The 26,664-nt window shown below is 45.1% G+C and overlaps 1 protein-coding gene across 1 annotated transcript in view; it reads right to left on the bottom strand.

The window, feature by feature from the left end:
- Positions 1 to 2,921: 2,921 nt before the first annotated feature.
- Positions 2,922 to 26,664, bottom strand: part of LOC121288263 (immunoglobulin superfamily member 21-like) — a 274,563-nt gene continuing 250,820 nt past the window's right edge. The window contains exons 7-10 of the mRNA XM_041206770.1: positions 19,217 to 19,302; positions 8,373 to 8,565; positions 7,808 to 7,846; positions 2,922 to 3,178 (exon numbers count right to left, since the gene is read on the bottom strand). Coding sequence (XP_041062704.1) covers positions 3,105 to 3,178; positions 7,808 to 7,846; positions 8,373 to 8,565; positions 19,217 to 19,302 — 392 coding nt within the window. The 3' untranslated portion in view covers positions 2,922 to 3,104. The remainder of the gene's footprint in view (positions 3,179 to 7,807; positions 7,847 to 8,372; positions 8,566 to 19,216; positions 19,303 to 26,664) is intronic.

Below are 26,664 nucleotides of genomic sequence, written 5' to 3'. Positions count from 1 at the left end.
AATGCCTCACGCATTCAATTGCAAATTAATTGCTATATATCACAATGAAATGCACAAAATTCAATAAGCAAATCAGCAAGGCATCAGTGACAGACATGTACAATTTTTCTAATAATACAAATTGTCCAACCAGATTGAATTCAATAAAAAGCTGTAAAATGGGAAGTGACTTATAATTGATTTCGTTGGACTGACAAAGGGAAAAATCGACTGCAGGATTGCTTCAAAATGGATCTCCCATTTTTAGGTAATGGCATCAATGGGGTGGTACTGAACCACCTTAACTGTAAGGTCGACTGCTGGGAAAGCCAGTCTCAGTCAGCGTTTTTCTTGGCTTGGGGCTAAGACAGATAAATAAATTGCTATCCCATGACTTGCATTTCAAAGTGCATGTTTGGATATTTTGCAAGGAAAGGCATGGCTGTGATGCCCCCATGGTCAAATGGTCAAATACCTCCAAGCTCGCATAAGATGTAAGGCCGTAGGGTTGAGGTGCTGGAGCCTGTGGAGAGGTGACAAGGGGATAAAATTGGAAAATAAATTGAGGTTTCTAACAGGAAAGCTATAACTATAGCATGTTACAGCACACAAGCTACTTGACCCATCAGGCACATTTTTGTCCACATAAGCTACATTGGCCCATAATTTCCTGGGAATTGTTCCTGCTCTGATCCTACAATTTCACCAAGATTGCAAAGGAAATTCCATTTATTGGGCTTTCGCTGCACTTCTGGCCAAGCTACAAAGGCAGAGTGGGAGCAGCCCTCAGGAAATTCTTGGCCCTTGTTCAACCCCAACCTCCTGCGTGCCCATTCACAAGCACCTTTCCCTTTTCACTACTGAAAGACTGTGTGGATCCTGCTTCAGAGACAGGAGAACACCATCTTCTAACCACCTTCCACCTGCGACAGACTGTCTCCTGCTGCTCATCAAGCTCAGCAGCTTTCAGTTTGAGTGAATGAAGCTGGATACTCTTCTGGTGATATTGTTTGTGCTGGGGATGGATGCTCAAACCAACCAGGAACTCCCAACTCCAACAAGATTCACACAACAGTTCTTTTATTGTGACCATTTTAAATGATACTAACTTCGACTAAACATCATAACATTTGGAACTAATTATGTACAGTATAAAACTTTAATAGCTTACCCCAGCATACAGCAAACCCCCTCCACAGTCTCTCACTTTGTTTATCTCTCACTAGTTTAACACAGGTCTTTGCACACTCAAGACTGCAGAATTCAACCCCTCAACATGATGTATAAACCTTCATTAAGGAAAAAAATGAAAGACTTACATTTATGTAGCACTTTTCACAACTACTGGATGTCTCAAAGTGCTTTACAGCCAATGAAGCACTTTTGAAGTGTAGTCACTGTAGGAAGCACCGCAGCCACTTTGTGCACAGCAAGCTCCCACAAACATCAATGTGATAATGGCCAGATATTCTGTTGTTGTGATGTTGACTGAGCGACAAATGCAAGTCCTCCTTTTGTTTTTAGAGGAACTACATCTTGCCAATGGCTAGATACATAACCAATGGGGCCACTGCATCATGGTCACTCAGTTAATACCTCCTATTGAATAAACTGCAAAAGTAATCAACAGAAATGGCAACAAAAGTTTTATTTCAAAATGCTATAAACAACTAGATATTCCCCTGGTTTAAAGAGTAAAGAAATTGCCTAATGTCGAACTGAGCAGTTCAGATCCACCCGGGTATGTGCTGGGTTCTCATCCTGCCACCCAAGAGGCTGGCTACATAGGCCCTAACACCTCTGAACTACGAAGGGGAATAATTAGCCAGGTTTCTTGCTCCTGATCATGAAACAGCAACCTCTGCTGGAAAATCTGGGGTTGGAGCATCACAGAGTCATAACGATACAGAAAAAAGCCATTCAGTCCATTGAAATGCATGGCTGTGGCAATTGAAAAACATGTTTATCATTTGTTAACCTAGTGATGCAATGCTAAAATAAATCACGTTGTGCATTATAAGAAGCATTATATAATGGACATGAATATGCTGGGTGACTATTTGGTTACACATGAATACAAATTCCACTGGGGGCAATAGGCATCAAGGAGCTGATACCAGGTATTTTTGTGAATAACATGTTTTGAAAGTCAATCTGAGACATTTGACAAATGCGGCACAATATACACACACTCATCCTTTCACACCACAAACGTAGTTTCATAAAATTATTTAGCTAAGTTTAAAGAGGTGACCTCATAATCAGAGCGACACGTATAGAGAATCATTCTAAAGTGGTCACTTTTCTGGAATTTCCTTGAGGCTAAATGTTTCTGTAACTTTTGTGATTTATTATTTCAGCAGAAATACCAACCAGAGGTTTTTATAGTGTGGTAACGCCTATAAATCAGGACAGTCTTTCTCTCTTTTGTGAGGAACTTCCTAAATCCCTCCACTTCATACCTTCTCTGCTTTTGACATCTTCTCAAAGCTTACCTATTTGACTATCCCTTTGGTCATCTAAATCCATCAGCTATGGGTAGTATCTGTTTCTCTTTCCTGTGCTTTAGAGCATTACCTTATGGTCCTTTAAACAAGGTCTTGACAAGTCTTTAAGAGAAAAGAACATTTCTGGCAGTATGGATAAATTGCTCGTTAAGTGTGTTTATGAAGAGTTAAAGGACTCGATTTCCTTTGAGGCTTCAGCAGAAGTTTCTTGAGTTTTCCCTGAATTGGTCACATTTTCATTTCCTCCTTTTTTCGGAGATTGTGTGGTTATAGGATGGGTAAGTGATATGTGACAGTTCACCATTGCCTGGATGCTTTTTGCTCGCCCTTTCTTTCATATATTCTAATATCTTACGTTAAAAGGCAGGGTATAAATGCAAGCGTGTTGCTGTACATCACAAGAGACATCCCACAGAAGACAGAGAGGATCAGAGCATCTTTTAAACAGACGGAACCTTTATTCAGGATCACATGAAGCAACGAGACACCTTTCAAGTGAGAAAACCCTACAGGAAGTGGAACATCCAGAATTTGATAAAGAAAAACATTAAAATAAAAATATTTTATGATGTGCAATGGCAGGATGGATAATTTCCCCCTCAACTCCTTGATGACCTTTCACGTCAAATCCAATATAACTGCTAGGATCATCGCTAAGGCGACTCTGACACTTTTGTTGCATGATGATGCACCTGAAATCAGAATCAAAATTCATTTTCTTGAGTTATTGCATTATTAGATTGCCAGGCAGCGTGGATAAAATAAATTGACAACCATAGGCAGCTTTAATAAAGAACATCGCCTGACCTTGCTTTGATTTTCATTTCTTACTCATGTAACTCAACCTTATTTACTTTAGCTATTTCCATCAAAGTCTTGTGGGCCACCCTTGGTGTTGCTGATAACAAACTGGAGGATATTATACTGTGTAACCCATGTTATATTATGTAAATGGGGAGAGGGTTTATCTTTTGATAGCCTTCTCTAGGTAGGTGTAAAAGGACTAGTTTGAGGAAAACTGATACCATTGGTGGTGGTTGGTGGGGGGTGGGGGGGGGGGTGTGTGGTGGTGTTTGTATAAGGATTGTCCCTTTAAGGCAATTATTAAGTCTAACTGGGATCAGAGCAGAGATCTGATTGGGCTGCTCAACTGCTCCCTCTGGCCAGGCAATATGAATAGTCACATCCTCAGATTAATTAAATGCTAACTGCTATTACTCGGGCCTGTTAGAAAAGTCCATGCACTAGTGCGACTTTTCTTGGGTAGGTTCCCTATCTATCCAGTTGGGATTTGCTGCTGTTTTAGGTACATGATATTTGAACCAATCAGTTGCAACAGTTACAATTTGCACGAGTGACAAGGGAGCTCTGCGGTCCCACAATAACAGTACATGAGGAGGGGTAACCAGACAAGACAGGAGGGGCAATCATGTCAAACAAGGTTATTTCTCAGCCAAAAAATAACAGCTGCCCCTTCACTGAGTGAAGCATCATCCCTCACACTGGTACTGCTCTGAGGTTACTGTGACACAGACCCTATCACTCAAACTGCCAATGGTCAAATTGGTCAAAGAGCGCAAACCATTTTCCATTACCATTATTGCCAACTACCAATTACTTCACTTGCAGTGTGTTCTATGTGCTGGTTATTTCGGGCAGTTTGTACATTGTTATGGTGCGGTTATTTATTGTAATTCTCGATTATAGAGCCACATGGAGAATTCAGCTAAAGACAAGTTGGTTGAATGATCTCCTTGGGCAGCACTGGTCTGAAATTCCAAGTGAGGAGTTCATGGTACTTTGTCATGTCCTGCTAGTTTGAGGATCACGTAAGACAATATACACTAACTTTGCACCAGAATAGGGGAGGCAATGATGTAGTGGTATTGTCACTGGACTAGTATTCCAGAGACCCAGGTAATGCTCTGCGTTCGAATCCCATTTTAAATTTGAATTCAATAAAAATCTGGAATTAAAAGTCTAATGATGACCATGAAACCATTGTCGATTGTTGTAAAAGCCCAACTGGTTCACTCATGCCCCTTTAGGGAAGGAAATCTGTCATCCTTACCTGGTCCAGGCCCACAGCAATGTGGCTGATTCTTAAATGCCCTCTAAAATGGTCTAGCAAGCCATTCAGTTGTATCAAATTGCTAAAAAGCCTCAAAAGAGGACTGAAACCAGACGGACCACCTGGCATCACCCTAGGCACCGGGAATGACAACAGCAAACTCAGCCCTGTCGACCCTGCAAAGTACTCCTTTCTAACATCTGGGCTAGTGCCAAAATTGGGAGAGCTGTCCTACAGACTAGTCAAGCAACAGCCTGACATAGTCACCCTCAAGGAATCATATCTTACAGATAATGTTCTAGACACCACCATCACCATCCCTGGGTATGTCCTGTCCCACCAGCAGGACAGACCCAGCAAAGGTGGTGGCACGGTTGCATGCAGTCAGGAGGGAGTTACCCTGGGAGTCCTCAGTATCGACTCTGGACCCCATGAAGTCTCACGGTATCAAGTTAAACATGGGCAAGGAAACCTCCTGCTGAATATCACGTAATTACCTCCCTCAGCTGATGAATCAGTGCTCCTCCATGTTGAACACCACTCGGTGGAAGCGCTAAGGGGTGGAAGAGAGCAGAATGTATCCTGGGTGGGGGATTTCAATGTCCATCACCAAGAGTGGTTTGGTAGCACCACCACTGACCGTGCTGGCTGAGTCCTAAAGGACATAATTGCTAGACTGGGTCTGCGGCTGGTGGTCTGTGACATTCTTGACTTCATGCTCACCAACCTGCCTGCCGCAGATTGTCATGCCAGGAGCAGCACCAGGCATACCTAAAAATGAGGTGTCAACATTGTGAAGCTACAACACAAGACTACTTGCATGCCAAAAAGCATAAGCAGCATGTGATAAACAGAGCAAAGCAACTGCACAACCAACGGATCAGATCTAAGCTCTGCATTCCTGCCATATCCAGTTGTGAATGATGGTGGACAATTAAACAACTCACTGGAGGAGGAGTCTCCACAAATATCCTCAACCTCAATGATGGAGGAGCCCAGCACATCAGTGCAAAAGATAAGGCTGAAGCATTTGCTACAATCTTCAGCTAGGAGTGCCGAGTGGATGATCCATCTTGGCCTCCTTCGAAGGTCCCCAGCCAGTCTTCAGCCAATTCGATTTACACCACGCGATATCAAGAAACAGCTGAAGGCACTGGATACTGCAAAGGCTATGGGCCCTGACAACATTAAGGCAATAGCACTGAAGACTTGTGCTCCAGAAATTGCCGGGCCCCTATCCAAGCTGTTCCAGTACAGCCACAACACTGGCATCTGCTTGGCAATGTGGAAAATTGCCCAGGTATGTCCTATACACAGAAAACAGGACAAATCCAACCCGGCAATTACCTATCAGTCTACTCTCCATCATCAGTAAAGTAACGGAAGGGGTCATCAACAGTACTATCAAGCAGCACTTGCTTAGCAATAACCTGCTCACAGTTTGGGTTCTGCCAGGGCCACTCAGCTCCTGACCTCATTACAGCCTTGGTTCAAACATGGACAAAAAAGCTGAACTCCCGAGGTGAGGTGAGAGTGACTGCCCTTGACATCAAGGCAGCATTTGACTAAGTGTGGCATCAAGGAGCCCTAGCAAAACTGGAATCAATGGGAGTCAGGGAGAAAACTTTCTACTAGTTGTAGTCATACTGAGCACAAAGGAAGATGGTTGTGGTTGTTGGAGGTCAGTCATCTCAGCTCCAGGGCATCACTGCAGGAGTTCCTCAGGGTAGTGTCCTAGGCCCAACTTTCTTCAGCTGCTTCATCAATGACCTTCCCTCCATCATAAGGTCATAAGTGGGGATGTTCACCGATGATTGCACAATGTTCAGCACCATTCACGACTCCTCAGATACTGAAGCAGTCCATGTTCGAATGCAGCAACACCTGGACAATATCCAGCCTTGGGCTGACAAGTGGCTAGTAACGTTCGCACCACGCAAGTGCCAGGCAATGACCATCTCCAACAAGAGAGAATCCCACCATCGCCCCTTGATGTTCAATGGCATTACCATCACTGAATCCCCCACTATCAACATCCTGGGGGTTACCATTGATCAGAAACTGAACTGGATTAGCCATATAAATATTGTGGCTACAAGAGCAGGCCAGAGGCTAGGAACCTTGCGACGAGTAACTCACTTCCTGACTCCTCTAAGCCTGTCCACTATCTACAAGGCACAAGTCCGGAGTGTGATGGAATACTCCCCACTTGCCTGCAGCTCCCATAACACTCAAGAAGCTTGACACCGTCCAGGACAAAGCAGCCCACTTGATTGGCACCACATCCACAAACATTCACTCCCTACACTACTGACGCACAGTAGCATCAGTGTGTACCATCTACAAGATGCACTGCAGGAATTCACCAAAGCTCTTTAGACAGCACCTTCCAAACCCATGACCATTACCATCTAGAAGGACAAGGGCAGCATATAGATGGGAACACCACCACCTGGAAGTTCCCCTCCTAGTCACTCACCATCTTGACTTGGAAATATATCACAGTTCCTTCACTGTCACTGGGGCAAAATCTTGGAACTCCCTTCCTACTAGCACTGTGGGTGTTCCTTTACCACACTGACTGCAGTGGTTCAAGAAGGCAGCTCACCATCACATTCTCAAGGGCAATTAGGGATGGGCAATAAATGCTGGTCCAGCCAGCAAAGCCCACATCCCATGAATGAATTAAAAAATGCATGAGAATTATGTGTCAGAATTATAGAGTGCTGAGATGGAACACTGAAGTATAAACCAAACAATGCATGTCATGTGCAAATTAAATTTACACTAATGCATGTGCTATAAGCAATGGACACTATTTAAGCAAATAAGAATGATTAATTATATCTGGCAGTGGCATTCAGCAGCACAGCCATCGTGGGATCATGATTCACCCCTCCCTCCCCCACACAATTATTTGAGATCTCCAAATGCAGTGTTGGAGAACTGACTCCATTTTGTTCCCAAGAACATCAGGTCACCTCTTTTTGGTCTCCATGTTTCGCATTTTGGACTTTGGATCAGCTAAATCTTCATTCCACTGTCCCTGACTCAGTTGTCCCTCCTGTGGAGCTCCCCGCTTTGTCTCCCTCCATGAGGATACAGACTGAACTGGCTAAATCTGGTGTCCAGGTCTGTCTGAATTTGGAATCTGATCCATCCTCCGTCCACCCCACCAATCATTTGACCTTAGCTCAGCTACTGATGGTATCGACACAGAAATGTAAGGAATTAAAATGGAAAAACTCACCATTTTTATGATCAGTCCCTTTAGGAGTGTTTGGATTTTCTGAAAGATGAAAATGTAAAATAAATAAGGAGAAAGTATGCACATTATTGAATGGTTATTACAATCTGTAAAGGGTCAATAATTAGAGTGACTCAAGATGGGACTATTTAAATAATAGATGGCGGAGCTCCCTGCTGGTTCACCATGAGGCAGGCAGCAGGTCTGATCCTTGGTCTGAGCTGAATTAATTATTTCAGTGGTCAAGGGCTACAAATGGCCTTCGTGGCTCTTATGGTAGGGAGGAGAAAAGTTAACCAGGTTTTTTGGTCCTAACCGCTATTCAGGGACCTCTGCTGAAAAACGTCCTTGCTTGGATGTTGGGTGAGAATAGAGTGTTTGGTTGTGATGCTGGCTGAATAGTCTGCCAATTTATGCTCATACATTAAGCCACTTGGGTTAGGCACCAAATAATTGCCAACACTTATGGAATCGTGGCCTGACAGAAGCCACTGTCTCCAGGAGAAGAGCTGGGACAAAGATAAGATGCTGTTACTTCTAACCTGGCTGGAAATATGTTTGCACTTACCAAAAATGATGAGTCTGGCATGAGTGTCTGTTGACCCCAGAGGGTTCTGGGTGGTACAACGGTACATGGACCCATTGAGCTCTGCCGGTACTCTCTCCAATACCAGCTCTTTACCATCATACTCAACACTTCCATCCAATAAACGTCCACCCACTCTGGTCCATGTGAAGAGAGGTTCTGGGAAAACTTCATTCTGTTAAGGCATGAAGAATGGCAAGTGTCAAGTTGTCCTTAAATTCCTGAGATACAACATTATAGAAGCTTAAATCTTCCAAGACATTTGGGACAGTGGGCGCAAGAATGGAGGAGTGTGGGGGTGGGAGTGTGATGGTAGCCATTGCACAAAGCAGAATCTCATTACACTGATAGCTGGTTCCATATGCACAGAGCTTGTACCTCTTAGCCTCCTATTTGTCCTGAAAAGTGTGTTTTCCAGCTTGATTCCACACCTCTGTGGTGGAGATCTCACATTTGTGATCAAATGTCCAGCATTGAGAAGGTGCAATTGGGTTCAGTAATTGTTATCTTCTCCATTTTGTCATTAAAAAATCTGGAACTCACTACTTAACACCATTGTGGCAAGATCTTCAGCACATGGAGGGGGTGCAGAGGAGATTCACCAGGATGTTGCCTGGGATGAAACAGTTAAGTTATGAAAAGAGGTTGGATAGACTTGGGTTGTTTTCGTTGGATCAGAGAAAACTGAGGAGCGACCTGATCGAGGTGTACAAGATTATGAGGGGCATGGACAGGGTGGATAGGGAGCAGCTGTTCCCTTTAGTTGAAGGGTCAGTCACAGGGGGACATAAGTTCAAGGTGAGGGGTAGGAGGTTTAGGGGGAATGTGAGGGAAAATTATTTTACCCAGAGGGTGGTGATGGTCTGGAATGCGCTGCCTGGGAGGGTGGTGGAGGCGGGTTGCCTCACATCCTTTAAAAAGTACCTGGATGAGCACTTGGCACGTCATAGCATTCAAGGCTATGGGCCAAGTGCTGGTAAATGAGGTTAGGTAGGTAGGTAGGTCAGGTGTTTCTCATGTGGTGGTGCAGACTCGATGGGCCGAAGGTCCTTTTCTGCACTGTGAGATTCTGTGATTCTGTGACATGGACTGTATCGGTTGAAGAAGGCAGCCCACTATCATCACATCAAGACAAATGGGGATGGACAATAAATTTTGGCCTTGCCAGGATTACCACATCCCAAGAATGCCTTTATCACTGACCCTGCTGGAGCTTGTGAGATTAGTGGAGGGCACTGCATTTGGTATGGGTCAGGCAGGTACAAGGGCCAGATCAGGCACATCTTTTGTGCTTGAATTCGCTATGCACCTAGAAATTTGGCTATCTGCCTATGAAGTCGAGGACTGGGGAGTTGTCTGGCCTTTCACTTACCCTTAAACTACTCCAATTGGTTCCAAACAAAGGAGCCAATCTGAAAGTTTTTTTTCAAATGTTCCTCTTCAGGAGCACACAGGCATTCTGGTAAAGGCTAGTACATCTAACCTCAGTGACCGACACTGCAACATTGAGTGCCCTTCCACAGTCAGGAATCCTTGGGTCCTGCCTTGGGCTTGTAAGGAAATTTCATCCTTTATAAGGGTCTTTGGAGACCTGACACAACTGGGCTTCTGCTATTTTGGTGAGCAATTGTATTATTCCCCTGTTTAAAACCAGTTCATAAATCTCCTTTTGTTGGCTTTGTTATTAAATGTGCTGCCCATTATGTAATTAAGCTACACAAAACAGGGATGTACCAGGTGTGATACCATTTAACTGTCTCCCTCCAATTCAGTAGCCCTCACTCCCTGTACCCATCTTCCTCCAATTTTCAGAGGCGGTTCCTCCTGCTCACCTTCCTGCCCCTCAATTTACATTAGCACTCTTCTCCCTCAGTTCACACCAACTTTCTTGATCCCTACCAGTTCACACCAGCAATTTTGCCCACTCGCCCATCAGTCTTTGGTGGCTCATCTGTCACCCTAGCAACCTTTCCTAGTTCCTGCTGGTAATTGTCACCCACCTTCAATTCGATCGGGCACTCTCCTTCACCTGCACTGCCAATCCATTGCCTATTTCTGAAGTTAGGATGGATGAAATAGAGCTGTCGGCAGGTATCTCACTATAAAAGGGAAATCTGATTTGGGTTAAGGCGGCAACTTTGAGTTTGGCTCCTTGGACGATGCACTGGGCTTTAATGCCTGTTCTCCCTGTAGCACACTCCAACATTTTTGATGCACCAAAGCACATGTAAATGGCCTTCAGCAACTGCAGTTGAGTGCTCTGTTTTAATGCTTGCACAGAAGCAAGTTAAATTTTAATTTGGATTTCCAACCTAAGAAAACTAGGACCAGGATTTGCATCCATAGTGATTCATCCCCAAGAGTAGCAGGAAATTGAAGAGGGAACGATGCTAATATTTGGTGCCCCAGGAAGCATTTGAGTGCACACAATGCAGATACCATGATCCAAGTGTTCATCACTGTTTGTATGAAGAGCTCCCTGTTAATATTGTTTCTACCTCGAGCTTTCACCATTTCAAATGTGTGCCTCTTTGTTCCGCTGTGTTGGTTTACCATGAAGTGGTGCTCCAAATTTATCTGCTCTATAACTGTTTCTCTTCTGCTTGCCTTCAAGGTCTCCTAGCTTTGTGTGGAAGTTATTCTATTTGTGTTGACTTCAGCTGCTTTGGAATCCATTCTGTTTATACTGGGGACTGAATTTCAGGCTGCCAGCTGGCCACAGATAAATACTCATGTGAGGGATCATATTGTACTTCTGGTGGCAGATCCTTGTCAAAGCCTGGAGAAGGTCCATACTGGACAGCAGTTGGAAATCACCGTGGTGGTTTGGATGGGAAGGCCAGCCCGGATTTTCAGCACCACAAATTGTTGCTGTTCTAATGCCAGGAACGCTGATGGGAAAATATACACCAGTAATCGCTTATCCTAACCACTGTTTTACTCAAAATGGCTGCTCTAAAAAGTGTTCCATCTCTGCCGCTACCACTCACATGTAATACTTGATAACTCGTGTGTCAGCTCTGGCTCAGTAACTCTGCACTGAGTGACTTCTCACCCTTGGTGATTTCAACCTCCATCCCAATTCATCATGCTCTTTCTTCTCCGAGTTCAATGCCTCCTAGTTTCTCTTAGTCTCTCCCTCCATTATAAACTCTCCACCCAATTCGCAGCCACCCCCCGGCATTACCATCTCACATCACTATTCCCATTGTGTCACTCACAGGGTAAGGTCATAATCTGCAAGATCACTTCCTTATTTTGCTCTCCATCCACAGCCCCCTTCCAACTCTATTTCCTTCCATGTCTGCCCCTCAGGAATAAGCTCTCTCCAAATTCCCTTCAACTGCACTTTTAATACCCAAACTGCCTAGTTTTTGATCCTCCATTCACCACGACATTCCTGCAGCTACCAATGTGTTCAACCACATTCACATCTCCACATTTGATGCCTTAGTCTCCAATAAAACCATTACTCTCTTTCACCCTGGCCTTTCCTTGGTATAGTCCTCATCTTTACTCCTTAAAACCAAGGGACACATACTTGAACAGATATGGTGGACAACTGGTTTAACAATTCACTACCAGATCTGGCTGGATCACATAAAGCACTACCAGGGTCTTGCTGTTGTCCAAAACTGTTCACTGATCCAGCATCACCCTGGAACACAAGATAACTTCTGGCTCCTTTTCTCTTCTTATAATCCTCTCCTGTTTCCTCCACCCTAACCCTCCATGGACTTCTTTGTTACTAAGATTAAGACCATTCAATCAGCTGCCTCTGCTGCTTCCTTCCCTTCCCCTCCCCTAGCCCATCAGACCAAATTTCCTTTAAAGTCTCACTCCTGCCCTAGCCCTGAACTCACATCTTTTTCTAGTTTCTCTCCTCTCATGCCCTCTCAAAGCTCATCTTGTCCATTAGACCTATTTCCTGCTCCCTCAGTCCTCTTCCCTAAACTGCTAATCACCCAACTTCCCCTCCAGGCTCTCATGTTAGCCAATATTAAAAATGGTTCTCTCTCCTCAGGTTCTGGCCTTGATTCAACCCTTGATTCTTATATCTTTGCTAACTGCCTCCTCATCTCCAAACTCCCTTCCCTCTCCGAAGTCCTTGAACATGTTGTAGCCTATTAAATCTGTGCTCATCAGTCCCAGAAATCTATATTTGAAAATTATTTCAGTCAAGTTTCTGTGTTTGCCACTGCACTGACATAGCTCTTGTCAAAGTTACAAATAGCATCCAACGTGACAATGCTAAAGCTAAGTTTTCCCTCCTCATCCCTCTTGACCTGCCAGCAGCCTTTGACATGGTAGACCATACCTTCGTCCCCCAGTGCCTCTCCATCATTATCCAGCTTAATGGGTCTGTATTCACCTAGTCCCATTCTTATCCAAATATGAACATAGGGATTAAGAGCAGGAGTAGGCCATTCAGTCCCCTCAAGCTTGCGCCACCATTCAATAAGATCATGGTTGATCTGATTGGGGCCTCAACGCCACTGTCCTGCCTACCCCTGATATACTTCGATTCCCTTATTAATCACAAATCTATTTATCTTAGCCTTAAAGATATTCAATCACCTCTACCACTCTCTGGAGAACAGAGGTCCATAAACTCATGGCCCTCTGAGAGACAAAGTTTCTCCTCATCTCTGCCTTAAATGGGACACCTTTTATTTTTAAACTGTGTCCCCTAGATCTGGTCTCTCCCATAAGGGGAAACATCTTTTCAGCATTCACCCTGTCAAGTTCCCTTGGGATCTTATATGTTTCAATAAAATCACTTCACATTTTTCCAAACTCCAATGGATACAGGCCCAATCTGTCCAACCTTTCCTCATAAGATAACCCCCTCATCCCAAGTACCAGCTTGAATGAACCTTCTCCGAACTGCATCCAATGCAATTAAGTCCTTTCTTAAATAAGGAGACTAAAACTGTACACAGTATTCCAGATGGTGGTCTCACCAATGCCATGTACAATTGTAGTAACATTTCCCTATTTTTATATTGCATTCCCCTTGCAATAAACAACAACATTCCATTTGTCTTCCTAGCCCACCTAAACATAGCCAGAGAATTATCCACAGTGCCTTCTCTTCCTGCTCCTGCATCATGACGTTTGCTGTCCCTCAGGGATCTAACCTTTGCCCCCTCCTGTTTCTTAGCTACGTGCTGCCCCTTGACAAGATCATCCAAAAACACTGCCAGTTTCCACATGTACAATGACAGCCCCCAGCTCTACCTCAACACCACCTGTCCCAGCCGTTCCACGGTCTCTAATTTGTCACACTGTTTGTTTGGCACACTGTACTGAAAAGACATTTCCTCCAGCTAAATATCTGGCAGACCGAAACCACTGCCTTTGATCCCCACCCTAAATTCTCATCGCTAGCCACTGACTCCATTCCTCTCCCTGGTAATTATCTGAGGTTGAACCAGACTGTTTGCAACTTTAGTGTCGTATTTGACCCTGAGATGAGCTTCCAACTAAATCTCCGCACCATCACTAAGACTAATTGTTTCCACCATCATAACATCACCCACATCTGCTCAAACCCTCGGTCGTGGCCTTGTTACCTTTGGATTTGATAATTCTGACATATTCTTGGCTGAACTCCCATGTTCTACTGTTTGTAAAAATGAGGTCACACAAAACTCTGCTACCTGTAATTGAATGCACTCCAAGTCCCATTCACACGTTACCCCCATGATTGCTGGTCTACATGGCTTTCACTTAGGCAATGCCATGATTTTTAAAATTCTCAGCGTGTTTTCAGATTTGTCCATGGTCTCGCCTCTCCCTTTCACTATAATCTCTTCCAGACCTACAACCCTTAGAGATATCTGTGTTAATTCTGGCTTGTTGCGCATTCCCGATTTTAATCATTCCACCATTGACAGCTGTGCCTTCAGCTGCTTGGGGTCTGAGAGCCCTCCCTATGTCTCTCCACCTCTCTTTCCTCCTTTAAGAAACTCTTTAAAACCTACCACTTTGACCAAGCTTTTGGTCATCTCCCTAAGATCTCCTTTCGTGGCTCAATGTCAATTTTGTTTATAAAGTTCCCATGAAGCACCTTGGGTCATTCTACCACTTTAAAGGAGCTATATAAATACACATTGTTATTTTAGCAGTCTCGCCTCTGGGCCAGAAGGCTGTGGGATCAAATCCTACTCTAGATTCTTGAGCACGTAATTTAGGCTGACAGTCCTGAGCAGTATTGAGGGAGTGATGCACTGTCAGCGGTGCTGCCTCAGATCAGCATTAAACTGAAGCCCTATCTTCCCTCTTGGTTGGGTTTGTCAGATTCCATGGTGTTATTTGAAGAGGAGTAGGCAAGTTCTCCCTGGTGTCCTGGCTTCTATTTATGAACCAACATCACTAAAAGAGATTATCTGGCCATTACTTCTTTGCTGTTCTATTGGAGCTTACTGTGAACTACATGGCTACTGTGTTTCCTGTATCATACCTACACGTGCACCATCCCAAATGCTGCCACTGGTTAGCAAGCCAGCCCTGAAGTGCTTAAGCACTGTTTATAAAAGGCAGTCCTGGGGTCGAGTCTTGAATCACCTTTCTCACACAGCCGGGTGGAGGGGTGGGGGGAGAGGGGGATTCAGAGATTATTGACTAACCACATTCATGACTTGGCCACTCTTTTAAAATAGGCTACGCCGACCAGAAATATCAACCTTGCATTGCCTGCCTGTGTGATCAGATTGAGAGCCAGATCTACCCGCTTCAGAACAAAGTTGCTCTTATTTCTGGTGCAACTATGCCCTCCGAGGTATTCTTCATTTCCAAATTGACTCTTGAGGCAGCAGTGTGAAATGAGTGGAGTATTAAAATGTGGCAGGCCTCTTTGTGAATTCAGGGACTGTCACATACATACAGTATTTGAGGTAAAATTAGATCATTTCACTTGAACAGGATTCCTTGTCTTTTTGTGTAAACTAACCTGATATACATACTCCCATTCATCTAGTGGAGACTATTTAACTTTTTTCACTGTTACTAAACATTCAAAAAGAAGACAGGGGAGAGCTAATGACTTCAGGAGAGTGCATTTTTCCCAGCAGCTGCCTTTTTAATTTAACGTGAAATTTACCTCAAAAAAAACACCTCCACGGGATATGAATATCACAGTCAAACCAGCTTGACAAGTGTTAGAGTTTGGCATGGTGTGCGAGTGTAATTTATATTCAAAGCACCCCACACCCTACCCCACTCCCCTCTTTCTCTTTCTGCTCAAATATTTTATGACCTCGTGGAATGGAAATGTTTTCCCACTGTCAGCTACCTACAGGAGTAATCATCTGCAGAACTGTGATAATTATACTGCTGGGTGTCAGGAAGTTAACTGAATGGAGTACAATGAGAATATTCTATCTTGTCAGAACCTGGCAGTATATGAAAACTCCACTGGGCTACTTTTGTTCTTCCTATCGAGAAGCCCAGTTCTCATGTGCTTTACGACTAAAAGCTTTTCTTTATTACCAATTTATCTCCCACATGGGCCGTCTCATTCTATATTACAGTTCCATAACCATCAGCAGAAACCACTCCATCCCCACTGCAATAGCCCACCCAGAAGCCCTTTCTTCACGTTGCCAGCCTCGCCTCTGGCTGGGCCTAGTGAGGTCTGCGTTGCCATGCCTGCAGCCAGCGCAGCTGAGGAAGGTCATGGGCCTGCTGCTTTTAATGTTTCATCCATTGAAATCATTGTGAGGATAGGGGATTGAAGAATTTATCTTTATGAGTGCAAGTTGGCCAGTCAGTCATATAGAGGAATATCACATTGTAACCAATCTTATCCTTGCTGTAAGTCCACAAAGATATACACTTTTCATTGGAAACAGGAACCCTAGTTAATTCATCCCTCTGGATAGGACCATTCAGACCAAGTATAGCACCTGGATGAAATCAGGTAACTCAGCACAGACTTGAGCTTGAATCTAAAATGATCTAAGGGCTTCAAACACACTAGAGCAGTAACTCTTTCGAGTACAAACCCGTTTCCATCTGTTCCTATTCAGATGAAGTTACATTGTTTCATAGCTTGCCAATGTGAGAATTGAACTCTTGATCTTGGGGTTACAAACCCAGTACCATAACCACTTAGCTATTTAGGCCAAGCCACACTGGAACAGTACACTACCTTATTCAGCCAGTAACTTAATTGTTAAATTACTATTACCTCACCATTACTAAGAGCCATTAGCTTCATCACTACTCTCAGGAAAATGCCAATCAATATTTCTGTTGGCACTGTATGAAGAGGGTGAAAGCAATTGGTAGGACTGTCACCTCTGAGTCAGAGGCTGAGGATTCAAGCAGCACTTCAGGGTTTGAGCATATAATCCATGCTGACACTCCAGTGCTGCCTTGTTGGATGGGATGTTAAATCAAGGCTGTTAGTCAGCCTGTTTGGGTGACCATAAATGATCTCACGATTTGAAGAAGGGCAGGGAGATCTTCCAGTGTCCTGGTCAACACTGCTCCCTCAACCATCAACAGGTTAATTGATCATTCATCTCATTCTTTGCCTGCATAACCATCCGCATTTTTGAAAGGTAGTACCTGATTCAGACGGTTCCCTTTATGACACTGGTGTATTGATGTGCACTCATTATACAGAAGCTGTGGCTGACTCTTAGCACAGGAATGGTCTACAAGGCATATTAAATGGAGCAGCAGGTGAGAGAGGTTTCCTGGGCTTTCTGGTGTGGCACAGGAGGCATTAGGAGAGGAATTGAAAAGGAGGAGAGAAAAAATGTTTCTGCAGAGGGCCAGGAGACCCTTGAGGCAGCCACTGAGAAGGGAAAGTGAGCGAGTGGCCGGGTAGATTAATTCCCAGCGTCTGGCCTCGAGGACCTGGCAGCAGAGCTGCAAGAAGTTCAATGGCCTCATATGGGTGGTCGAGGTCAGTAAATGCATCTTCACATGACATCTCCAGCCCACCGCTTCACCACCATCTCACGCTGCTCAATGCACCACATGCCTCCATCAGCAATCAGGAATCATACCTAATGTTCAGAGACTCCACCTCAACCTCACACATGTACCCGTGCTGTCAGCCTCTTGCTGCTTCCACATATCTCTTCAGCTATGGCAGGCACATCACCCTGACACTGCAAATATTAGCATTCTTCCCTCTCTGGCTCGCAGGACAAGGTGGTCCAGAACAGGAGGGAGGACAGCAGAACTGGCAGAGGCCAGGCACACCTAGGTCACCTGAGCTCTCTGGAGGAGATGGTGCTGATCCATATCATGAGAATGACTACAATGTATACTGTTGCATCCAGCAGCAGTGCCACAAGAAGTTCAAAGGTCAAGATCAGTGAATGCAACTTCACATAACTGTGAACATTCAGAAGGTTGGTATGTTCCTGTCTTATGCTCCTTCTTGAATTCCACCTCATCTGCCTCTCGCTCTCTGACCTAGTGAAAGCTTCTGAAGGTGTGATCATGGACCTCTTGTTCTCCATCCGACCTCCCTTCCCTCACTCCAACCCTCCACTTTCTTCACTTCTGGTTGTCGACACCCAAGAACTGACACCAGGGCAGCTAGTCCAACCTCATGAGATAAAAATTCCTCAGAATTGGTCTCCTGCAAAAGATTGAGCTGGGGTATAGGAAACAGTGCAACAAGTCTTGCTTTCAACAGAATGCAAAGTGAAGGGGGAGGAAGTACATGTCAGACAGGAATGGTGAAGATCGGGGGTTTAAGCTTAGAGCAGCAGTGATCAAATATGGAATTTAGAAGCTGGAGGGGCTACAATGATACAGATCTGCTGCAGGATTTAGTGTCATCCTGCACTATCGACCTTGTCGTGCTGCATACAATGATGGGCCTCAGATGAGAAACAGTATCTAAGCTGATATGGATTGCCTAGGGTTTGGTTTAAATTCCTACTTTCCTGCCATTAGTTTAATATCACAGAAGTAATTTCCTCTCTCTTTTACTCTTTACACCCTTGACAACTCTTCAAGAAACATTAAACTTTTGGCTCTTTTACCTCCCTCTGCAGCACTGGGACCAGCCATCTGCCATTGCCTCCATTTTTCTAGACTTTTTCTTTGGAGAATAGCTAGGCCCAATTATACATTCCAAGGTTGTACAAAGAAGTGTAGTTCACTGGAGAGATGGGAATGACTTATTCAGGCCATTTTCATGAGAGAGAGAGAGAAACAGACAGCCAGAGAGTGTCCAACTCACCATTTAGTTTAATATCTCTCCCACAGTCACTATAGGCTTTTCAAAGGCAATGAGCATGTTGTCTTTTGTGACAATTCACAAAGCCAGCCACTGCTTCAACTATTTTATTTGAGGAACTATTCTATTTAAACCTTTTCCCTCCTAATGATAGGTGTGCTACTATATCCTATTGAAAAGCTTATTTTCAAGAGGGTTTGCTGTGTTAATCACTGCTCTCCAGCTCCTGTAATGACTGGTGCTAAATATATGGATACAAATAATTGTTTAGCTTATTTGCTACTAATATTACAACAACTGCTCTGAAGAAGGGTCATACGGATTCGAAACGTTAACTCCGTTTCTCTCTCCGCAGATGCTGCTAGGCCTGCTGAGATTTTCCAGCATTTTCTGTTTCTGTTTCAGATTTCCAGCATCCGCAGTGCTTTGATTTTATATTAAAAGCAACAGCTACTCATTTTTATATCGCACCCTTAACAAGGCAACATTTCCTCAAATGCTTCACAGTTAGTGGCTAGTTGTGACTGGGAATATTTTCACTGTGATATCTCAGGAATGATTCACATTTCAACATTTATTCTAAAGTTCCTCAGCAAAGAAAGAAAAAGCTTACCTGAAATCCTAGTACGGCGATCTTAACAGTGTCGCCGACTTGCACACGTGTTGGAGTCACATCAATCCTTGGGCCTCTGGGCGCGGCTGTGTACACAAAGATGAGTTCTAATATTAGCTTTCCAACCTTTGCTGCAATGTCTTTATTCTGGCAGGATGTCTCCCTCTTGGAGATGGGGAGGTCGGGAGTACTGTGAATTGGGCATCGACCACTGCCCAACACTCTGACCTGCGCTCCCATCAAGCTAAATACGGGCCCCAGGAGCAAAGTTGTCATCTTGTGATTTTCTCTGTTTGTTAAATTGTTTGTGCATGTTTAGCTTTTTTTTAAAAATTGTTTTCCCACAAAGTTGTTGCAAATGCAAACTGATGGCAGTGTGGCAAGGGCAACAGTGCTTCAGGGACCAAGAGTGTACCTTCTTACCCAATGAAATTAAAGGATTAAGAAATAAACAGAGGAAGGAGCGAGAAGGAAAGTGGATTCTAGTGAATTCTGGTACAGAAAGAGAAATGAAGTGAGGGAAAGAAAGATAGAAAGCAATGTGAGAAAAAATGTTAAGCTTAAAATTTAATGTAAAAAAAAAATCTACAACAACAATTCACAGTTTTAATAGTTCACTTTGTGGGCAAGAGTGGTTGATTGGCACTCATCAACAATGACCACATCTTTAAAAGAGTGCTTTTGATGTTAATTGTCAGATTTAACTCTCTAGGGTGAGTTTAATGGGTAATTAATGTACAAATACAGAAACTTCTAAGAAAAATCACAGCGAGGCTAAGATGCATTTTGCATGAAGCTACTAGAGGAGCAGAAATCATCCAGCAACTTGCGGCAATTTGCAATTCACGGGACATCTGTTCAAGTGAACTGGCTGATTTACACATTGATAACATTCGTGTTGTTCAGATGCCGATTACTTTTTAAGCAAATTCTAATAAATTGAGGCTGATAAGTCAGACATTGCATTAACATAGACTATCCCAAGGCTTGAAAACATGCACGAAAAGGGAAACATTGGTAGGCAGAAGGAATGAGGAGCTTGTGTCCAATTACCGTCAACCCCAATGTGAGGAACTTGGACGTATGCAAATTCCGTCTTACCCTGGCTCCTTCACATGATTATGGGCAAATCCAGCTCGCAAAAGAAGCCCCAACAAATTGAGATTGTTCTTAAGGCTTGTCTGTAGTACCACTGACAGACTGATATTTAATTCCAGGGTCTTTTTTTTATCAGTTAGACAAATCATTGCAGCATGCTTGCATTGCTGACTGAGCAGCTCTTTGCAGTTGGGAACTCTCCTGAACGTAACAATCTAAGAGGTATACCTGCACAGAAATCATTAAGACCATGGGAGAAAATCATAAGGACACGGAGCAATTAAAAATGACATACTTGTTGCTTTGGAATCGAATTATTGTGCCAGTCATAAGAAAAACTGCTGCTGATAGGGAGGACCACACACTCAGCCTTAAGCTAATTACCATTGCCTTTCTTCACCACTCAAACTTCTTCCTTTCTCTCTCCCCTTCCCATCCATCTCCTGCTTTCTTGAAGGCACTGGGCCATAGATGTTGGGACCTCTCTGTCACTCGCCATCAACAGAAGGGAAGATTGCAGGAAAGAAAATACTTTCTTATGCTGTATGTAAGTGCACAATGACCCAGTTTCCCTCGCTTGATTACACGATGTAATGTTAACAAGGTCAGTTCCCATATCTTGATGTCATCATGAGCCCAGAAAAATACAGACTTGCAATTCTCTACCAGGACAGGGGAGGAGGTTTTAGTCATGCAATACGGGCATAGTGTGGGAAGATAGCATTAAGGTAGTAGATCAGCCATGATTTAGTTAAATGGCGGAGCAGGCTTGAGTGGCCGAATGGCCTACTCTTGCTCCTATGTTCCTATGTAAATATGATGGGGGAGGGGTGTGAGTTGCCATTTGTATAAAACTGAAGCCTAATGACTTGTGGTAAATGGACTCTCCAGCCTAATATTAAAAATGGATGGCAATGAATAGACATCACTCTTCTAAAGATGAATGAAATATGAGCAAATACATAAACATGAAAGACGCAGAATATTGTTTTTTTCACATAAATATAGAGCCCATGGAGTAAAGATTAGTTCGAAATGTAACAGCTCAAACAGGAAACAACCAAAAGGAAGGTTTGCTGAATTCGTCACTGAATTCGTTGATGAACTCATCAACAGACTATCATGGGAGTCAAGCTCCAATGTGGTCCAGATAAGCAGCCGCTTGGTTGTTACCTAAGGCTGCCAGCCCTCCCAGCATTGGCTGGGAGTCTCCTGAAATTGGCATTAATCTCCCAGTGGCCAAAGAAAGCCTTCAGGAGATTTTAAACCGCAACACCAGTGGTGAGGGAACAGGTGCGCAGACCGGATTTGCTCAGGCAGAGGTCTTTTTCTCTCATTTGTGTTTGTTTGGTCTGCGCCATCTTTAATGCAGGCAGCTGACACTGCACGTGTGGGGCCTGTGGCTGCGCCCTCAGCGCTTGCCGAACATTCAGACACTCCAGCTGGCTGCTGATTGGACACAGCTGCTTCGCTTCTGGAAGTGCAGCATTGTGGGGCTGCGGCTCTGATTGGTTCTGGCAGTTCTCCAGTCCAGGGCTTTTAAATGATGGAGCTGGAGCTGGAGCTGGGGGCCTTATAGGTAGGATCCTCCATTACCCAGCCCAGCCTCAAAACAGAATAAAGTGCACTGATGGTGTTAACTTCTTTAGGCAGGGAAATATTTCGGACAGGGATAGTCCCCTGGGAATGTGAGCATTCCCAGACCCGCTCCCGCCAAGCAGCCAGCTTTCCGTGATGTCACTTCCACTGACGCTTCCCGGAATACGTCCAGCCAGAGTCAGCAACCCCATTGTTACCTGTTCCTTTCCTAATGGGCAAAATAGACACAACTTGGGACTGATATGATGACTGCAAACGACCAGTCAAGTACAGCTTTTAGACCTGAAATTAAATCTTTTGCTCCAATTTGTGTGGTGAAAATAATGGATACCCAGGAGGAGAAAAGTTTGGAGTAAACTGTTGAGGGAATAAACGGTTTGTTGTGCAGCTAGTTCCGGTTGTAATTTGGCTCCAGCCAAGGCTGTGTTTGCCCAGCAGAGCATCTGGGTGGGAGGTTTCCTCAATGAAGTCAGATGTCAATGGGACTCTACAACTCCACCAGCAAAAGGTGACCTTTCTTTTTTCACAGGTGTCACAGAAAATGCCTGATAACAAGAAGCTATTTCAGAAGCCAGCTGGAAACTTGGTTGATAATTCTGGCCAGCAGCTGCACTTTTGGGCAGTTTTTAAAGTTTGATGGAGACAATTGCCAAGACATTGAAGTGGCTCATAACAGACTGAGTCAAAGCAGATGGTTCTAATCCCTTAGCATAAGCACAGCTCTGCAAGGACTCAAGGGTTTGTGATTTTTGTGCTTTTATTTGGGATATTTACCAAAATTAATGCAAAAATAGAGAATCTGTACTGGTAAAAAGCAATGTGCGTGGGCCCATCAAGGCAGCTCTGCCATTTTGCTAGCCCTGACAGCTCTGCTTCTTTACTCCTGATTCTTGCTAAAAAAAAAGACATGGGGCAGGATTTTTACCTCGAGTGGGCATGGTGGGTGGGTCCGGGAGCGGCCGCGAAACCTACTGCCGCCTGTGATCAGGCCCTGACCGTGATTTCACGCTGGCTGGTGTGAATCGAGCGCTGAAACGCTCAGTGCTGCCTGGGTGAGGGGAGTGGGGGGGGGGGGGGGGGGGGGGGGGCGGAGGAGGGTGAGCGGGGAAATCAGCACAAGCACGCGGGTGCGCTCAGTGAAAGCTCCCTGAAGGCGCAGAGCTGCCACAGGGAGCTGAAGATTTCTAACATTAAAAATAAAGTTTTTAAAATTAAGGTAAACATGTCCCCTCATGTGACTCTTTCATTTGAGCAGGGACATGTTAAAAATGAGGTTTAAAAACTTTTATTTTATTTATCATTAACATCGGAAACCTCATCCTGTCCGTGGATGAGGTTTCTTCAAAAATCCAAAGGCCGCTTGGCCTTTCGTCCGCCAATCATAAAGTTGGATGGGCAGGGTAAAATTCACTTTAATTCATATTTTAATGCGCTTAGCAGCCCTCTTAATTGTCATCTGGTGCGCTGCTGACTCCCGCTCACACCCGCTGACCGCAATCTCGCGCGAGTGTGCACTAACGTGGGGACGCTCGCCCGATGTCATCGTGTGCTATTTCACTCTCATGCATGTTGGGCGCGTGCCTGCACGCTGAGCTGAAAATCCCGTCCATGTTGTTGAAGCTTTTTGTCTTGCACTCATCAGGACAATTTGCCAGAATACCGAATCGTAAAGGGAAAAACAATTTGTACTGCATGAGAGGTTAAAGTCGAGGAGCAATCACTGGCACTGTCAGGAATTAGTACTGCTTGAGTGGGCACAATTGCTTGACTAGCCTGACTCCAAGCATGTCAACTGAGCTCAATCTAGACGATCTGAGCTGTGGAAGAGTGCTCACCTTTGACATGGTTTTCCATTTGCCTGGCTGTTTTTTTCCCCACCTCCATGCCCCCCACAGGCATGTGTTGGTATGCAACCTTCTGTCTGTGCTATCATGACCCCTCCTTGCACTGTTGCCTTAGCTCTGAGGTTCCCTTCTCTCTGGCACTGTTGCCCCACCCCTGAGGGTCCCTTCTCTCCGACACTGCCCTGACTGTGGCACCTCAAGCCAGCCACAAAGAAGCTGCTGTGGAGACTTGCCTGTGACACCCCCCCCGCCCCCCCAAAACCATGGAGCTGCTTCCTTGAATTGGGATCCTCTTGAGCGCTGAGCTAAATTGTGTGCACTCACTTCAATTCCCCTCAAAGTTCAGGTTGCCAGGTGCACGCCTTTTAAAGACAGTTGTAAATCACCTCGACGTGGGATTTAAATTTGACATGTGGGGGGTGATTTCGGCATGTGGCCACAATAATGATATGCAAATGTATCCAAATTAAGCTCTCGACGTCTGACAGCAGGAAACATGGCCTGCCATTGACAGGGGACAACTGCTTCGCAGACTTACATCACCAGGGAACGTGCCTCGGGCCTTCTTGTGAGATTTTCCAATCTTGCCATTGAACACGCCCGTCCCAATCGGGCACGGAAATTCTCAGCCATAAGATCCAATATTAGATGTGATTCCGGAGTCACCTGGATGGATGGACCCGGAGTAGTATCTGCTGATCCTTCTCCCTATGGGTGCCTGAGGGCCCCAGGCTGATTCCTTGGAGAGCAGGGGTAGCTGGAGTGAGATTGAGCAGCCCAGTGCCCCTCTTGCGTACACACTACTGGAGGCCAACTATGGAGTTGAGCCTGCACAGCAGTGCAGATGTGACATCCTGGACCAAGGTCTCCATGGCGCCCACCATCCTACCAGTGTTGACCTCGGTGAATTGGCAAGCCTGCGCGATCACAGCCTGAAGGTGGACGGACTTCTCCATCATGCCTTGCAATCTGAGGAGTGCAGTGGACAACCCTTCCTGATGTTCCCGATCCTGCCTTTGCAGTTCCTATGACACAACCGAGTCCAGAGGCTCGTCATCTGACTTGGACTCAGCAACATTCTAGCCTCCAGCAGCCCTCCGAGTGCTGGGGACCTGGGAAGTCCCTGCCTCCGCTGCTAAGGATCAGAAAGTGCGACGTGCCCACCAGATTGTGGTCCTGGGGCTACTCTAAAGTTAGGTCCCACTGAGGTGTGTGTCTCTGCGCTGGTGGAGGGTGTGGGTGAGTGCTGTGATGGGACCTCAAGGAGGGTGCCTCCAGATTCCTCTCCAGAGGTTTCTTCGGGGCTTGATTGGAGGCCCTAGGTCATGGACTCCATCAGCTGTTTCCCAGATGTGCCTGCAGAAGCAAAGGGAGATAATTAGTGCATGGCAGTGGCCTGTGAAACAGGACACATCACTCACAGTATGGTTGTCTGGCAGTTGTTGCACTGCTGGACCCTCACTTGGCTGAGCACCACCGACTTCACCATCAGTACAGGACTGGGCCAGATCCTCGCTGGCCAGCTGGATGGCTCTGTTTTCAAAGTCAGTGAGGACCTTCATCTCAGGCATTCCTCCACCAGTCAGTGACCTCTCCGTCTTGTTGTGTGCCAGCTTGTGCTGCATGAATAGAGATGGAGAGAGTGTAAGCAGGATACCTGCCAGACCAGATGATGTATACCTGGCCTGTGTGGGTGGTGAGTGGTCCCAAGGACGGGATGAGGACAATGAAGGTGTACATGAGAGAGTGAATGGTGAGAATGGTGATATCCCTTGAACCGGCAGTGAATGAGAGCCCTGTGGGTGCGTGATGGGTTTGTGAGTGTGTGAGTTGAGAGTGATGAGAAGAGTGACTTACCCTGGCGGAACGGAGGAGACCATTCATCCTGTTGCGATACTGGGTGGCTGTCCTCTTTTGCAGGGAATTGGCATTGACCACCGCTACCACTGCCTCCCAAGCCGGATTAGTGAGGTTGCTGCCAGAACAGGAGTAGAGGGCATCCCAGCAGGACTCCACAGCATCCAAAAGGTGTTTCAGTGCCGTGCCACTGAACCGGGGGGCTGCAATCTTTTTGCCTTTCTTCTTTGCAGCAGTTGTGGGCTGGAAGCCCTGAGATGTGCACGTGCAGCTGCACTTTAAATATGGCGCCCAGCGTGATGAAGTGGTGAGGTGATGGCCAACGGACGAATGAGAGCCTGCCCACCATGGAAACAGCGTGTTTCCCGCGAGTGCATAAATAACGTGGTGGGTTTGGGACGATACAGCGTGAAAACCCACCATCATGGCCAACAGGTAACATGTCATTTCACCTGCCTGCTACCACTCTTAGTGCAAATCTGGCATGATTCCGCCCTTGAATCTGTGTGGATGGGCTCTGCTGCTATGCAACCTCCATAGGCCACTCTCTCGATCCATCTATGCAGCCTGTGCTTTCAGATTACCTGTCTACGCCATGCGCATAATGCAGTCCACCCATAAATCCCAAACTCTTGGCCCACCTATGCAGACTCCTTGTCTATATGGACATTTCCCCATTACTGTATAAGGGTAAAGTCTGAAACAGTCACAAAGAAGTATGATAGTTGTCTCCTTATGCAGTGCTCAGTGATTCAGAGTTTCTGCAGTGAGGTGAGCAGGTTGAAGCAATAATTTATTTATGTAAATGATAGTCAGTTGTTACAAACAGGGGTTACATTAGTTCAGGATGAAACCTGCTCCCTATCATGTATTTTAAATCTGCCAGACCCCAAAGAGCATTGCCACTTTCCCGATGTTTTCTTTGCAAAATGCCTATTAAGCAGGCGCCTTAATGTTAGCTGTATACCTCAGAGAGAGAAAGTGAGAAAGAGAGAGTTATGTATAATTCATGAGGGTCAAAGAATGCATTCTCAGGCACAGCTACCAACG

Source organism: Carcharodon carcharias, chromosome 15 (assembly GCF_017639515.1).
Source record: "Carcharodon carcharias isolate sCarCar2 chromosome 15, sCarCar2.pri, whole genome shotgun sequence".
Lineage (NCBI taxonomy): Eukaryota > Metazoa > Chordata > Chondrichthyes > Lamniformes > Lamnidae > Carcharodon > Carcharodon carcharias.
The sequence above is the reverse complement of the archived record's forward strand: the minus strand, read 5'-3'. Positions and strand labels throughout refer to the sequence as shown.